Here is a 12955-nt window from a genome sequence, read left to right on the forward strand (position 1 = left end):
AGCTAAATAGTTAAGATAAAAAAAAGTTATAATATATAGTAAATAATTATAGCGCAAAGGCCAGCTAATCAATTAAGTTATCTAATACTAGCTTTAATACATAATATAATTAGTCATAATAGGGGTTAGCTATATAATTTTTCTTAAGTATAGTTTAATTATAAGCCGCAGGCACCTTTCATTAAGATTAGAATATTATTAAATATCTAATTTAGAGCAAACTCGTTTATATTACTTCCCAAAAGGCTCCGCGGGTCTACTTACATAAGCAATCTCTTTATATCAATTAGGGTTTTGCCAAAGGTATCGTCCGAAATATCGTAGGGATAGAGTTTAGACAGGAAAAGCTTAACCTAGGAAAACACAAGTAAACAACGCCGGCTTTTATATCGAACTTCCTCTATAGCGCTTCATAATACATAACTTATAACAGGGTTTATTTAATACGGTATTAATAGATAGGATAAAGCCATCCCGTAGTTCTAATAAATTCATACTAACAAGTTCGCCGCTTTATAAACTCTGCTATTATAACCGCTATAGTCGATCCCGGTAGGCTTATAGCTATACAGTGCAAAACAGGGGATAATAACAACGGATTTGTCATAATCAAAGCTTTTACTTTGTGCCACGGTTAGTTGCCCTGACCCGCTCGTAACACTAGCTTCTAAACTAAGACCGGCCTTGAGCTATTAAACTCAATATTCTACCAAGCTTCGCGTAAGTCATGAAGACTATCAAACTCTAAAAGATCACAGCTCGATTCTGACGCTGATACCACAGTAGGTACTATAGACAGGTTGCGTAGTCGTTCTTTATGAGGGTCCAGTTCTTAGCTATGGCTTCGTAAAACGCTCTTTCATTGAAACTATCGTTTTTCGACATCGGCAAAGGAGCCAAAAGATAGCTCCGGGGTACCCTCAGGATACATGGCTTGACGATGACAGGCTCAACTTCCCGGGCGCAAATTGTTGAAACTCTCGTTGAACTGCTGCCTGCTGTTCAGAATTGCGGACCATCAGCACCGTCGCCCTATTATTGACATTGCAGAGCTCCAACGAAGCATCGCAACGTTGTCCTCGAATCCAAAGCTACGATTCATTTTACTCGTTGTCCACCTCGTTGCGAGTCAGTCAGAGGATTAGCACTGCCACAAACCGGATGCTTCGGGCGCCGCTCCTGGTATATTCATCTAAATAGATTTCAATTATCCCGGCGGCTTGATGTACTACGACTGTGGAAACACTAAACCTTGAGCCCAGACAGACTATAAAACTCCGCTCAAGCTATCTACCTGCAATATGTTAAATGTATCCGGCGCACCGAACGAGGTTTCATTACATTTGAAGATATGCACCTTATATATACCTTCCTCCTGCCGGCTCTCGCAGCCACTGCGGAAGCAGTGGCTTGCGCAAGTGCTCCCTTCACGTCGACGCCCTTTTTCAACTTCAATCGGCAATCCAATGGAGTTTGGGTTGCCCAGTTCACAGGCGGCTATGTCAACTATGCGCCTGGTGGACTATCTGCTGCGGGTGTGGTAAAGCTGGTCAATGAGACTCCAGACCGGAAGGTGTTCTGCCTGCAAGTACCGTCCAAAGGTTGGACCTGTTTCTGGTTGAATGGACATGACTCGTGTTCAACTAATATTAACCTTTATCCTTCAGGTGTTGGCGTAAGTAGGAAGTCAGCTTTACCAGCCACGCTAACAAGGAATAGGTTGGAAATGCCTGAGTGAAAAGGCCGGTCAATACCAGCTTAGCTATGAAGCGGCTAGGCAAAATCTGGGTCTGTAATCGATGCGTTTTGAGTGTCCTTGCTCACTTCTGTTACGAGCTCTGCAGTCGGGCTAGTGATTAAGACAGTCGTTAAATAAACAATGTACTCAACGTAGAGATCAGCTGAGAACATGAGCCTCTTTTTCCTTCGCAAGTCGCTTGATACCTGCTAGGTTTGCCACTTGACTTATCCGAGCCGGCAGTGTCGTGCCCTCTTTTGCCGGCTGGTCCGCTGCCTCGTTTCCTCCAGTGTCCTGATGTCTCGGGACCCAGTACTTCCGTATGTTAACGATCTTGGCGGCTTCTTTGGTTCCGATGAAAACGTCTTGTGACGAGTCTGGTGCTTTGCTAAGAATGGCTTGGATAACCTAGAGTCCTAGGTAGGTTAGACGCTGTCACCATTGTGTCAAATTCGTCGAATAGAAGAGCTGCCATCTCTTATAGATAGTTGTCCGATTTCTCTATCAGTCGCTCGCACGGCGCACGGAACATCAGTGGGTTGATATCTCTAGGTCGGCCGGCGCCATTTCAAAAGGGCTCTCGTCGCTCCGAGGCAGTCTAGCCTCTGGCGGATGCGCCGCATGGCACGGGTACTACGTCTCACGGCTGCGGCAATTTCAGTATTAGTAAAGCTTTCGCTCATCAGCATATCATGAATAAAGTCCTGCTGGTATTGCGCAGGAGTCGGCGCCGTCGGTTGTGATGGAAAAGGGCCAGAAGGTATCTGAAACCCTCCGTAAGGCCACTCGACCAGAGAGCAGTCAGCAGCAGGCTGTCACCCCTACCTCCGCCACGCCGGCTAGATGTAGCAGCCGGGCGCCAAGCGTGCGCGTACGAGAACGCCCTCTGTAAGCTCGGTCGTTTGCCTTGTAGACGAAAACACTGACGGCAGCAGCACGAACGAAGACGAGACAGACGAAGATGAGACGGACGATGCCGAAGACTCCCCTGGTAACGCCCAAACCGATCGTCCTGTGCTGCCTATTCCACGCAGGAGCCAGGAGGCAGCACAGAAGCCAAATCACAACGTTGCGAATGCCTATAACCACCTCGAACTTGGTTCGGTGACATAGGCGGAGAGTGGCAGCCCCATGAGTGTCACGCGTGGCGCAAGGCAACGCAGGGAAGGTAGCCCCAGCGCACATGGCCTTCCTGCAGCTCTTCTGGAAGACTTAGATTGATGCGGTCCTCATTCTGGAACCCCGGATGGGATAGAAGGACGCTGAGGTGCAACTCGAAATGCGTCCGGGGTTTTACCTCTTTCGGCCAGATCGACTCCTGGGACAGCGAAGGAACTAGACGGAGAGTATTGACCTACACACGCAAAGGAATAGAGATGAAGAAGGGGAAGTAGGGAGCCTGGCTCGTCATCAGACTGCGTTAGCAGGGATGACTACACAGCTTGATTAGACTGATCCTCAGCCCCTGGTGTGACCAGACTGTCAGGGTCGGGCTAGAAGAAGGAACTCCGGATTACTTTACTATGCCATGCGAGCTCTCTCGGGGTTCGCTGCTGTCTTTTATTGTCTCTTTACGCTATTTCATAAAAAGCCTTGAGGACGGCTACGCGTAATTCATATACGCGGACGACATTGCGATTCGGGCCCTAAGCCCCTCGCTCGAAATCAACATCGCGATACTTGACGAAAACGCAGCCAGTCTTCTCAGGCGGGGCTTGGAAAAAGAGGTCTCTTTTGACCCAGACAAATGCGAATTTACCTACATCTCTAAAAAGCATGACCAGGCAACGAAATTGCCAGAGATTAGGGTGGAAGACTTGGTGGTCAGGGTCTAATTCGGCCTATGCGCTGGCCGGGTGTCTGATTCGACACGAGACTGGCACGACGCTACGTTGACACCGACGTAGCTGCGGCGAGGAAGGCAGCCTAGCATCTGGTCTGCCCCGGCCTTGCCGCAAACGTCTTGATTATGACGGCACTAACAATAATAAGAACAACAAAACATCATGATGAGTTACTTCAAGGGTCTTCAGCAGTGCATTTTGCTGAGGGTGCTGGCCAGCTTCAACGTAGAGGGGTTTTGCGACCAGCGTCGCTCGGCCGGCGGATAGTTTCCGTAGAGGCCATCAAGACGAAAGGTGCTTCGAAAGGTCGCTCCCGTCACTAGAAGTCCGTGCAACAGACCTAAGACTCCATAAGTGCACATGAATTTGTGGCTTGTGCTAGGTAGTACAACCGGATTGGTCATCTTCGTGTTTTTCTGCGATGTTAGTATGTTTTGACGAGAGCGAAACCGGGCAAGTATGCGGGATGATATCCTCATCCCTCTCACAGCCAAAAGGCTGACTCGGCTACTTCCGAGTACTATCAGCGTTCTGTTCACGGGAATGTTATCAATCGTTGTTCCGTTTGAGCGGTCGTAATCGTGTCGATTGTCTTTACGTACGCTCCTCTGGACTGATTGCATGACAACAATTATTTCGAGTGATGGATTGATCTTACATGGTGACACGCACGGTACCCATTCATGGCAGAGGTCTCAAAACCGACGGCAAAATGCCCAAGAGTCTCGATCCTCACATGAGCGTCCTTCACTTTGGCTAATGAAGCTTGTACGGGGACATTGCGCTACTAAGCAGGGAAGCCATGCTTGAGCAAGCCTGTGCCCCAGTTATTAAGCGCAGCATTAGATATGACATCGGCTATGTAATCAAACGACATACAGGGGTTACTCACTGCAACACGGGAGCTGACAATAATGTGACTTGTATATAATACGTCACCATAATGCCACAGAATACCCAAATTGCCTGAATACTTCATCTTTCCCGGCCTACAACACCTGAGTCACGTGTCTCAAGCTACCCGTCGTCAATCATGAGACACTTCACCATTCTTATTCTCGGCATCCTCCCCGTAGGGTTCGCTCTGCCCGCTGAAAGAGGGGGGGAGTACCCAGGTAAGGAATCTCGAACTGGCCCAGTTAATCCAGAACAATAGTCACTAATGAGGAGAACTCTCAGACATAGTCGCAAGGGCGGCCATTTGCAAAAACTTTTATTTGTCGAAGCTAGACGGTTCTGGTAACGGCCCATGGACTTGCTGTTGCGCCAAGAGCCAGTGCACCGTCAGCTGGGGGACTACCTCTACGGCCGATCTGAATGGGAATCTTGGAGGCGACTGGTCAAAAATCGACTCCAAGTACCAGATGTTTGTGGCTGCTGGGAGTCGTTGTGACCATTAGAGAGGCTTGGTGTTACCTGGACGGATTGAATACGATGTTCCTCATGAGAGTACACGTGGTGGCAGCGAAGGGTAGTTGAGGTTGGAGGGCAGAGTGGGAGATTTGGAGACAGCTGGTCGGTGTTTTGCACTGGCGAAGTGGGGCACTGCGGATTAACGTCCGGAGCGCGTCGGCTGTTGGCCAAACCCCGCTATCCGGGCATAGCTGCTGACTAAAGCGGCCAAAACCGAGTAGGAATCAATCAATCAACGAGAATTGAGCGTCGCGCTTCGCGCTCCGCAAAGGTAAGAATCACGAACTGAGCAGTTACAAAGTCAAAGTATGAAAATATGATATGTGGAATGTCATTCTTGTTTTGAACTAATATGAAATTGGGTTCAAAGGTGCCTTGGTGGCTGCCGGTGTCGCTGTGGCCGAGTTGCCGGGAGTAGTGAAATCGTGGATGTTGTTTCTTTTGACTCGGTATCCGACGAAGGTGAGTCGAGGTGCCGTGTTACTTGACTTGTATCGTCTTGGGTCGTCGGAGTTGGGGTCATTGTGTCACTCTTGTCAATGGGGATCATTTCGGTATCGTCTTGCACAGAATCCATGGATGACTGCATACGGGACATTTTGGTCGGGCTAAGTCTGCGCGACCACTCCGACGGCTTTGACGCTTGGGGGAAGTTAAATCGGCAGAGGAGGTAGAAGAGTGGGGAGGACGGGGTAATTTTCGGGAGATAGGTCACATCCAAAATTCTTACCGCAAGTTGATTCGATGGTGTACAGCCGACGAATTTACCGGTTACGGAAACAAAAGAAGAGGAGCTGGGGACCACCATATGCTCCCATCGTCTCGTATTCGCGAAGTAGCAAAATATAGAAAAATTGACTATGTCCCCCTTAGAGGTATCGTAAACAGAAGTGCGCAGTTCGAAGTTTCGGAGACAAAATGGTTGATCTGATGATGGTTTGCGGTCGCCGACGAAGCCGAGGGCTGTCATCATCGGACACCATTGTTCAGGAAGGTGCCTTCGTTGAAAGTCCGGTGGGTACGGGGGAAGCTTGGACGCCACTCGAGTACCGTTCACACAACACCAACCTGATTTCTCGGTGGTTAGAAGGACTGCTGAGCAAAATGTGTAACGACCGGCCCAAGCTTGACGAAACGGCCTGACATGAAGACGACTTAGATGAAGCCACCAGTAACTATGGTCAGACGCATGGGATGAAGAAGTTGGGATGCTGAGCATTGTTATCTCTTCGTTTGCGGGAAGAGCTGGAGACAAAGTCGCTGAAGCCAGGCCTTCGTTGCTTAGGGAGGCAGCAGCGGCATGACTGGGACGGCGAGCGATGGAGATGGACTGAGTTTTGCGGGTAGGAGAAGCTTCACCTGGTGGACCGGTCAGGCGGGAGTGCCTTTTTCGGGCCTTGCGAGCAGCGTCCTTTGCCCTGCAGTCGATGCAAGTCCGATAAGACCCCGAGATGCCAGAACTCCAGGGTCGGAGGCACCGAGTGCATGCAGGAGTATCCGACATGAGAGGGCATGGAAAAATATCTGCGATCGGAGAAGAAACCACCAGCCTTGAATAGATGCATAGCGGTAGACGTAGTGTCGTCGTGGTAGGCGATGACAACGATGGCAACGATAAGCCGATAGGGAACGGTCAGCTCGAAGTACACAGTGGCGAGGGAAGGCAGGGATTGAGGCGGGTGGCACATGAGAGGTAGGAGAGGAGAAATGAGGGGAAGAGGGGAAGCGGAAAGTTACGCTGCGGCCAAAACCGAGTAGGCGTTAACATAGTTCAGATCAATATATGGTGTGCCGCAGCCGCCGTAGGCCTGCGGGGCGGGACCCGGTCTTGATCAAGCATGTTGGGTTGTAACACATTATTAGAGGAGGCTATTGCCCTGATATCTTGCTGCTTCGGATAGTGGAGAGTGTAACTTACCCAGCGTAAAACGAGTTGATAAGAAATCTATTTTGTATTCAGTCTTGCAGCAACCCTCAACAATATCGTCATTTAATAGCCCGATTGCTGAGTAGACGCCACCGGCATGTTTAGTCACCGACTCCTATCATAATCTAAAGGGTCAAGTCTCAGACACTACAAACAGCGATGGATCTAGCGAAATCGCTTGCAGTGTGACATGAATTCCAGTTGCTTCAAAGGTTGTCGGCAAAAAACAGTCAAAGAGTATCAGATTTCGGGTCCTATGTTTCTTGTTAAGGTGGCAATACCTAGGTTTCCTGCACGGCAATGTACCATGGTACGAAACGCGGCGAGTTTCTGGCGCTTAATATACCTAGATTTGCGGCATCGTAGCAGGATGTACAACGCCCTTTGTCGTCCGCTTCGGCACGGACAGCAAGCGCCGGTCATGCCTAATACTCTGCACTTAGGGAAAAGCTTTGAGGTCCAATACCTCCTATAAGGACTTGCGTGCGTAAAAGCGTTCGCTTTGGCCTTCATGACTTGCAATTCCTTCGTGCACTACTACACTGCAGGAGGCTGGAAATAAAATACTTGCTGTATAATGCCGCATTCTATCTCGGTTCAGGTTGCGTACATACGATGCCTATACGGACTTTCACTGTCCAGAGGGATGTATTTAACATTCAATTCCTTTCAACCAGCCGTGTCGTCCATCAGCATGTTTGCTGTTTTATAACCTGCCCACAAGAGCCAGAAGTCCAAACTCTCCATTGTGGACAGTCTGTAGTCCGTTTGCGGTCAATGTGGACATTGCACCCCACGTATACTCCTCTTGACGTCTGACCACCTTGGTCGAAGGGGATCGAGAAAGGGCCCCAGATCGTGGTAGAAGAGGCCTTCACCGTAGTTCTGTGGTGCTATCAGTTGTTTGTCCAAACCTGCTACGCCTGTCCGTACTCACACACAAACATTGCAGGAAGCTCTCTTTGCCAGAGCATTGTCATTTAGGTTGGTGGTCTGTTCTTGCAAGGTAGCACAGCAGACAGCCTGGGCAAGAAAAAGAGGATAGTAAGGCTTCATATTGAGTACTATGACATGCAAGAGAGTGCAAAACAACTCGTTAGGGTGTGAGAGCCTTGTGCTACGTATATATACGGGTAATCACAAAAGTAGGACACCGGAAGCCTCGGCGCGATGTACAGGCAGATCCTGTGAACATTACCATCTGATTAGGAAAGGTCTTATAGAGCAATTAATCAGAAGTAAATAAACCTCAAACTCTGTGTAGTTATCGAGACTTTTTAGGTTTCCATTAGGTCAGGATTACTCTCTGCGAGTCAGTATCAACGGATGCTGCTTCCTTACCCATGCGCCGTCATCCACGAAAACTTTTCCGGTAATTGTCCCTCGCGAGGTACTGTAGGCAGTGACCAGCTCTCTTGGATTGTAGGGGAAAGGACTATAGAAGCGTGAGTTCTAGTGCGCCCGTTATTCTCTCTTTAATCAAACGTGCATGTGACTCATTTAATCCAGCCGAGGGGCGAGTTTTCACTACTTGTTACCAGAGCTCGCGTACGCGGTTACCTCACAGCCGCCGCCTAGCACCGGACTAATGTCGGCCGACGTAGCCAACTCCAAACTAGGCTCCGGGTACGACCAAAGATTGACAGGGAAATCAACTTTCCTAATTGAATTCAATAAATTGAACTAGAACTTCATAGGCTAACGCTGCACCGCTGCGAGGTTTGTCCTTTATCAAATTGTGGTTTCTGATTTAACTAGAAAGCCTCATCGCTCACACCGCCTGGCTCGCATGCAATATGTCCTGCCCAATGGTAGACACTGGGTCTAACAAAGTTTCTAGGTACTTTGCGAAGATTAATTGCTAGAAGGCCTCTTTAAACCTAGAATCTGAGCTAGAGCGACGCGATACCTTTCCCAGTCTGCCTTGCCAGACTCGCGGCAAAGCCAATGTCTAACTAGTCCGGTCCCTTCTACTATCACTTTAGAGACAGGAATAACATTACGAAGGTTTTCTGAGAACCTTAACATAGTATACTAGCATCGCGCCTGATGGCCAATCCCTGGAGGGAGAGGGGAAACCCAAACATCTCAGGTGTCCCCCACGCTCCGACGCAGGGACTCGGATAGTAGTGGAACGTGCAAGTGAATCTGACGGGAACAAGACCAGTCCGGGTACCCTGACTATTCCTGGGCATCGTGTGCGAGACTTGCGAAATGTAGGCCATAAAACCTTCGGCTGCTCCCGTTTAACACAATACGTAAGCCGCCCTTGCATTCTCATGGCGTATCTACACGAACACTCCACCAGCCATGTCGTTCGCTCAAAAAAGTGCCTGCGACCGCTGCCGATCCCTCAAGAGCCGGTGCTCAAGCGAATCTGGAGCTGCACAGTGCGATCGCTGCCGAAGGCTCCAGATCGACTGCTTCCACAGCCCGCCGCGTCGGTTGGGAAGACCGACTAAGCAGCGTCGTAGCAAGGTAGCCACTCAGTCAACACCGTCAGCCTCCCGCAACTCCTCGAAATCGTCCAGCATAACAACTCAAACAAAACAGCCTGATACGGTTCCTTCCAATGTCAACAATCCGAGTGGCCTTGATATTAGGCTGGAGACAATACCAAGATATCCAGCGATGCACATAGTGGGGTTAAACAACTTCGAGAATTCATGGCCCCTGCAAGCCAACGATTCAAGCACAGCCTCGACGAATTGGATCAATATGTACCCGCTTGGATGCTCGAATCACCAACCCAATACGGCTGAGACACAACTCAACGAGGTATCTCCTGGAAAACCTACAATAACTGGCTCTTCAACCAGTAGCGCAAAGGACAGCTGGATACTGGCATACGACCAAATCTTTGTTGGTAGTCACTTCGAGTCGTTTGCTTATGATACCCTCTCGCTCCCGCCAGAAGCCTCTCGAGAGCCCTCGGACGTGGCGCTCGGAGACTTGTTGACACTCGATCTCCGGTATCCATGAGACGCACCACGGCAATGCATTATACGGAAGGGTTCTCACCCTCGATCAAAACATTTCGCAGCCCCTCATCGAAGTAGTAAGAAGTCTTTCACAGCACAATCCAAGCATTGGCCAATAACCGTCAACGTCTATACCATCTTGATATGTTGCCTATGCCCGCTCTTTTGGCTCCACTACCCCGACAGCGGGTATTTTTCCACAGAAGCGTCTGCGCCTTATATTCAGACGGGACTTCGTATATTGAAGTCAGACTGGAATATACGGACTAAAGCGGCCAAAACCGAGTAGGAATTAATCAAATCAAATCATGATCACTAACAAAAGATATGTTCAAGGAAGAGGCTTGTATGTAGGATGGACTCGAGCCGGGCTCTAGGACAGACTCCCATAGGTATCTCAGCAATCAACTTAGTATTCGATCTCACGATCACTTTCAGCTATCTTCACTGAGAACCCTTTTGACAAGACTACGATTGGTCACCGAAGCCTTACCCACCTTACGACTTACAGCATAGCTTCAGAGAAGCTATCACGACTACGACACTGTTCATTAGTATTCGCAGCTTCAATTTCTCCTAATGTACCTCACTACGACTAGCGGGCCGTCACATATGGATCATACTATTTCCAGCCTTGGTTCCAGTATCATCGGACTTCTTTTACGTTTTCGTGCTTTCGCATCCCTGGCAGCGTGTCCAAGAGGTGCCTCCCAAGTCTGATAGAGTATTTTCCATCAAAAGGTAAGCAATAGAACAGACGCATCAGTTAATTCAAAACCGTCAAATCACGCATGAACTCGTATCTAATTAATACTTCAGACTCAGAGGTTAATTTGCTCACGCTTGATTTCAGCTCATTGGCGAGCTAGTAAAGTTTGTTGGAATCAGCACGTTGACAGAATCAATGCGATTACCCTCATTCAAATGTCACTAACTGCCTACAATCACATCGCTTGCGAAAATACATCTGGAGCGTATTGTAATTACCAACCGTTTTAAAACGCTAGTTTTTCAGAGAAAGATGAAGCTACGGGTTGGCATACCGAGCAAGGCGACCCATGTATACGCACATTGATCGTGCCACTTGCGACTGAGTTCATGAACTTTCGGAGCCATTGGCAATATCCCATATCAAGGCAACGATCGGCATAGTACAGTCTCCCTGAAATGACCGAACCAAATGGATAAGTCAAAAGGCTCACACTTGTTCCTGTCTGAGGCATTCTAATCTATTTCACTTTCCGAAGGAATTTCCGAAGAAAGTTTAACACCACGCACCACGTAGATGGACCATCCCACCGATTACCAACTGTAAACAAGGTAGAAAGGCGACAATTGGGTCTCACTTAGACTGATTGTGGCAGTGAACAAGCTCTGAATATATAACAACTCCCACCTTGGCTTTCAACGATTGATGTCCAACACGCCATGCACCACCCCAGTCAACTCATCAGACAACTTGGACAACAATGAAGGTCTATCAACTTGCTGCTTTGCTGCCCTTTGTGAGAACTAATCCTAGAAGCCTCCTTCCCCCATGACAATCTAACGTGCGAGTTTCAGAGCACCTTCTTGAGCGGTGTATGCGCTGCGTATTGCAACAACAGCCCATCCTTGATTTGGCAATGCCTGAGATCTGACAACTCCAACTCTGGATACACCTCATCATGCTGTCCCGGAGGTAGCTACCAACAAGACGGTGCTGTTAGTACCCCACGCGCAGGTGTAAACTCGGACAGATTTTAACGCGGTATAGTGCTGTACTTCCAATTGGCAAGCTTTTAAGTCTTGCTGTACTGCGCATCCTGGCTACTGGGCTGCCAACGGCTAAGAGCAATTGGTCTCAGTTCCTATTGATTCTCTCACCTGCTGTAAAGGGTTTAAGGTAAAGGTCGGTGCCATTTATCTAGCTTACTACAAGTATAATTGTGCCGGGTCGAGCCCGTCACATGGGATACTCTTAGCTATACTCGGCACAAGGTTACGGCATCAAGGGATGAAAAGGAGACATAGACGCAGATAGAAGAACAAGAAACCTTCCTCATCTGAGGATTTTCATCGAGAAAGGAAGTAATGGTTGCAACATTGCTCCGATCGCCTCTTGCATTACCTGATCAACAACACAACAAGTTAGGTACACAGATCGGATTGGCCAATATTTAACAACGAATTCCCCAGATTCAGCAGCAGGAGGCTGGTCTGTAAGATAGGAATAGTGACAGATCTTCAGTATGGTCAGCAGTGGCATAATGAAATGGGGATAAGTCTGGTTGTATTGCCTAGAGTGATCTGCTGGGCCTGCAGTAGATCTATAAACGAGTGGCAGCTATCCTTTGTAGGGCAGTCCTGTTGGGTTGACGACTGTGTCTGGATAAAGGGATGCTAGAACTGCATTGAATAATGGATACGAACCGGTGATGATGGGTAAATATAAGACAGAGCCCCGCTCGGACCGGAATGGGGGGAAATACCTCAATCAAGCACCACAATCACCTTTTGATCAATGGACCTCAGTGGTCTTGCATTAAATCAACATCGTTTATCCGACAGACTTATCCCCATTCATTATGCCACTGCTGCTGACCTTACTGGAGATCTGTCAGCACGACACTAACACCGTCATGGTCGTGGGCTAAGATACGATCACCGATAACCTGGCCTGATCATCATGAGCTCAACTGGAATGAGGATATCTTGGAGGTCGTTAGCTGTGTCGAAGGGAGATGGTTGGTTGTAAAGGGACACGTTTTGCACGCTCTGTGGGATGGACGGGTGATGGTCCTAGCCACGTCTCGTGACAACTTAGATAGAGCATCGCGGGCGGCCTGGATACCAGCTGCCAGAAGCAGAAGTCGGTCGCCCTCTGGGATACACCAATTTTTCTCCGTTACCAATCGAAGTGGTCTGGGATGAGCCGTCACGGTTGAAGAGGCAGAGTGAAAGGTGTCTGGAAATCCGATCGAGTGTTGAAAGCCTTCGCCAATCGTATGGCATCGTCCTCACTTGGGACGGGAGTACTACGTCAAGGAGACTGGGTTACTTCAAGTTTCTG

General features: G+C 48.8%; 5 protein-coding genes across 5 annotated transcripts; 3 read left to right on the forward strand and 2 right to left on the reverse strand.

Annotated features, from left to right (window-relative positions):
- Positions 1-1351: 1351 nt before the first annotated feature.
- On the forward strand, positions 1352-2851 carry CCOS01_17061 (uncharacterized protein; the record flags this gene model as incomplete). The annotated part of the gene is made up of 4 exons (XM_060465195.1): positions 1352-1601; positions 1668-1675; positions 2460-2626; positions 2674-2851. The coding sequence occupies 4 exons, from the start codon at positions 1352-1354 to the stop codon at positions 2849-2851; spliced, it is 603 nt and encodes a 200-aa protein (XP_060304244.1).
- Positions 2852-4615: 1764 nt separating this feature from the next.
- On the forward strand, positions 4616-4982 carry CCOS01_17062 (uncharacterized protein; the record flags this gene model as incomplete). The annotated part of the gene is made up of 2 exons (XM_060465196.1): positions 4616-4697; positions 4762-4982. 2 exons carry the CDS (start codon positions 4616-4618, stop codon positions 4980-4982), a joined length of 303 nt encoding a protein of 100 aa, XP_060304245.1.
- Positions 4983-5359: 377 nt separating this feature from the next.
- On the reverse strand, positions 5360-5968 carry CCOS01_17063 (uncharacterized protein; the record flags this gene model as incomplete). The annotated part of the gene is made up of 1 exon (XM_060465197.1): positions 5360-5968. The coding sequence occupies one exon, from the start codon at positions 5966-5968 to the stop codon at positions 5360-5362; it is 609 nt and encodes a 202-aa protein (XP_060304246.1).
- A 1643-nt stretch (positions 5969-7611) lies between these two features.
- On the reverse strand, positions 7612-7978 carry CCOS01_17064 (uncharacterized protein; the record flags this gene model as incomplete). Its single annotated transcript, XM_060465198.1, has 2 exons — positions 7612-7807; positions 7860-7978. The coding sequence occupies 2 exons, from the start codon at positions 7976-7978 to the stop codon at positions 7612-7614; spliced, it is 315 nt and encodes a 104-aa protein (XP_060304247.1).
- A 3394-nt stretch (positions 7979-11372) lies between these two features.
- CCOS01_17065 (uncharacterized protein) lies at positions 11373-11734 on the forward strand (the record flags this gene model as incomplete). The annotated part of the gene is made up of 3 exons (XM_060465199.1): positions 11373-11408; positions 11467-11607; positions 11660-11734. The coding sequence occupies 3 exons, from the start codon at positions 11373-11375 to the stop codon at positions 11732-11734; spliced, it is 252 nt and encodes an 83-aa protein (XP_060304248.1).
- Positions 11735-12955: the final 1221 nt, after the last annotated feature.

This window comes from Colletotrichum costaricense, assembly GCF_030867565.1.
Source record: "Colletotrichum costaricense strain IMI 309622 chromosome Unknown Scaffold_39.1, whole genome shotgun sequence".
In the NCBI taxonomy this organism is placed as follows: domain Eukaryota; kingdom Fungi; phylum Ascomycota; class Sordariomycetes; order Glomerellales; family Glomerellaceae; genus Colletotrichum; species Colletotrichum costaricense.